The 982-nt window shown below is 15.0% G+C and overlaps 1 protein-coding gene across 1 annotated transcript; it reads left to right on the top strand.

The window, feature by feature from the left end:
• PGSY75_0004200 (hypothetical protein) lies at nucleotides 1–982 on the top strand (the record flags this gene model as incomplete). Its single annotated transcript, XM_018783178.1, has 1 exon — nucleotides 1–982. A coding segment is annotated over one exon (982 nt), but the record flags the coding sequence as incomplete, so codon positions are not given.

The following is a 982-nucleotide window of genomic DNA, read 5'->3' as shown; positions in this document are numbered from 1 at the left end:
AGCTATGAAAATGTTTTTTCCAGTGAAATAAATAAAAAGGAAGATATAAATGGAAATAAAAAGGAAGATATAAATGAAGATATAAATGAAGATATAAATGAAGATATAAATGAAGATATAAATGAAGATATAAATGAAAATAAAAATGAAGATAATATTAAAGCCTACATTAGTAATATAAATAATCATACTCATAATAATAGTAATAATAATAATAAAAGAACGAGCGTGCAAATATCACGCAATAACAAATACGAAATAAAAAATAAAACAATAAAAAGTAGTACAGTAAATCCAAAAATAAAACAAGAAACTACTTCAAAAAGTAATATATCCTCTTTTTTATTATTGAATGAAAAAAAAAAAAAAATAAATAATTTTTTTCATCATACAAATAATGAAATAAAATCAGCAAGTCATAACAACATCTTGATCAAAAATAAACAAATACAAAAAAAAAAAAATAACACAATAAATAGCATAACACAAAATAATAATAATATTAATCATATGGATGAAAAAAAAAAAAAAGAAAAATTAGCTATTCTTAAAATAAATGAAGATATGGTTAATAAAAATTATAATGATACATATAATAAAGAGGAGGAAAATATAAAACAAGTGGAAAATAAAACAATACAAAATAATGAAAAAAAAAAAGAAAATGATATTTATATATATAATTCAAAAAATATATATATAGATAAAAATAATGTTCTTTCATATAATAATAATAATAAAAGAAAAACAAATGAAGATATGAATTCTTTACATATGAAAATAAAAACAAAAGATAATTATTTTAAAAAAAGTAATTATATAGGAGAAGAAAAAAAAAATATATCATCAATAATTAATAATACCTCAAATTTTTATTTAAATAAACATAATATAAATAATAATAATATAAATAATAATATAAATAATATAAATAATATAAATAATAATAATAATATAAATAATATAAATAATAATAATAATA

Source organism: Plasmodium gaboni, assembly GCF_001602025.1.
Source record: "Plasmodium gaboni strain SY75 chromosome Unknown, whole genome shotgun sequence".
Taxonomy (NCBI): Eukaryota; Apicomplexa; class Aconoidasida; order Haemosporida; family Plasmodiidae; genus Plasmodium; species Plasmodium gaboni.
The sequence above is the reverse complement of the archived record's forward strand: the minus strand, read 5'-3'. Positions and strand labels throughout refer to the sequence as shown.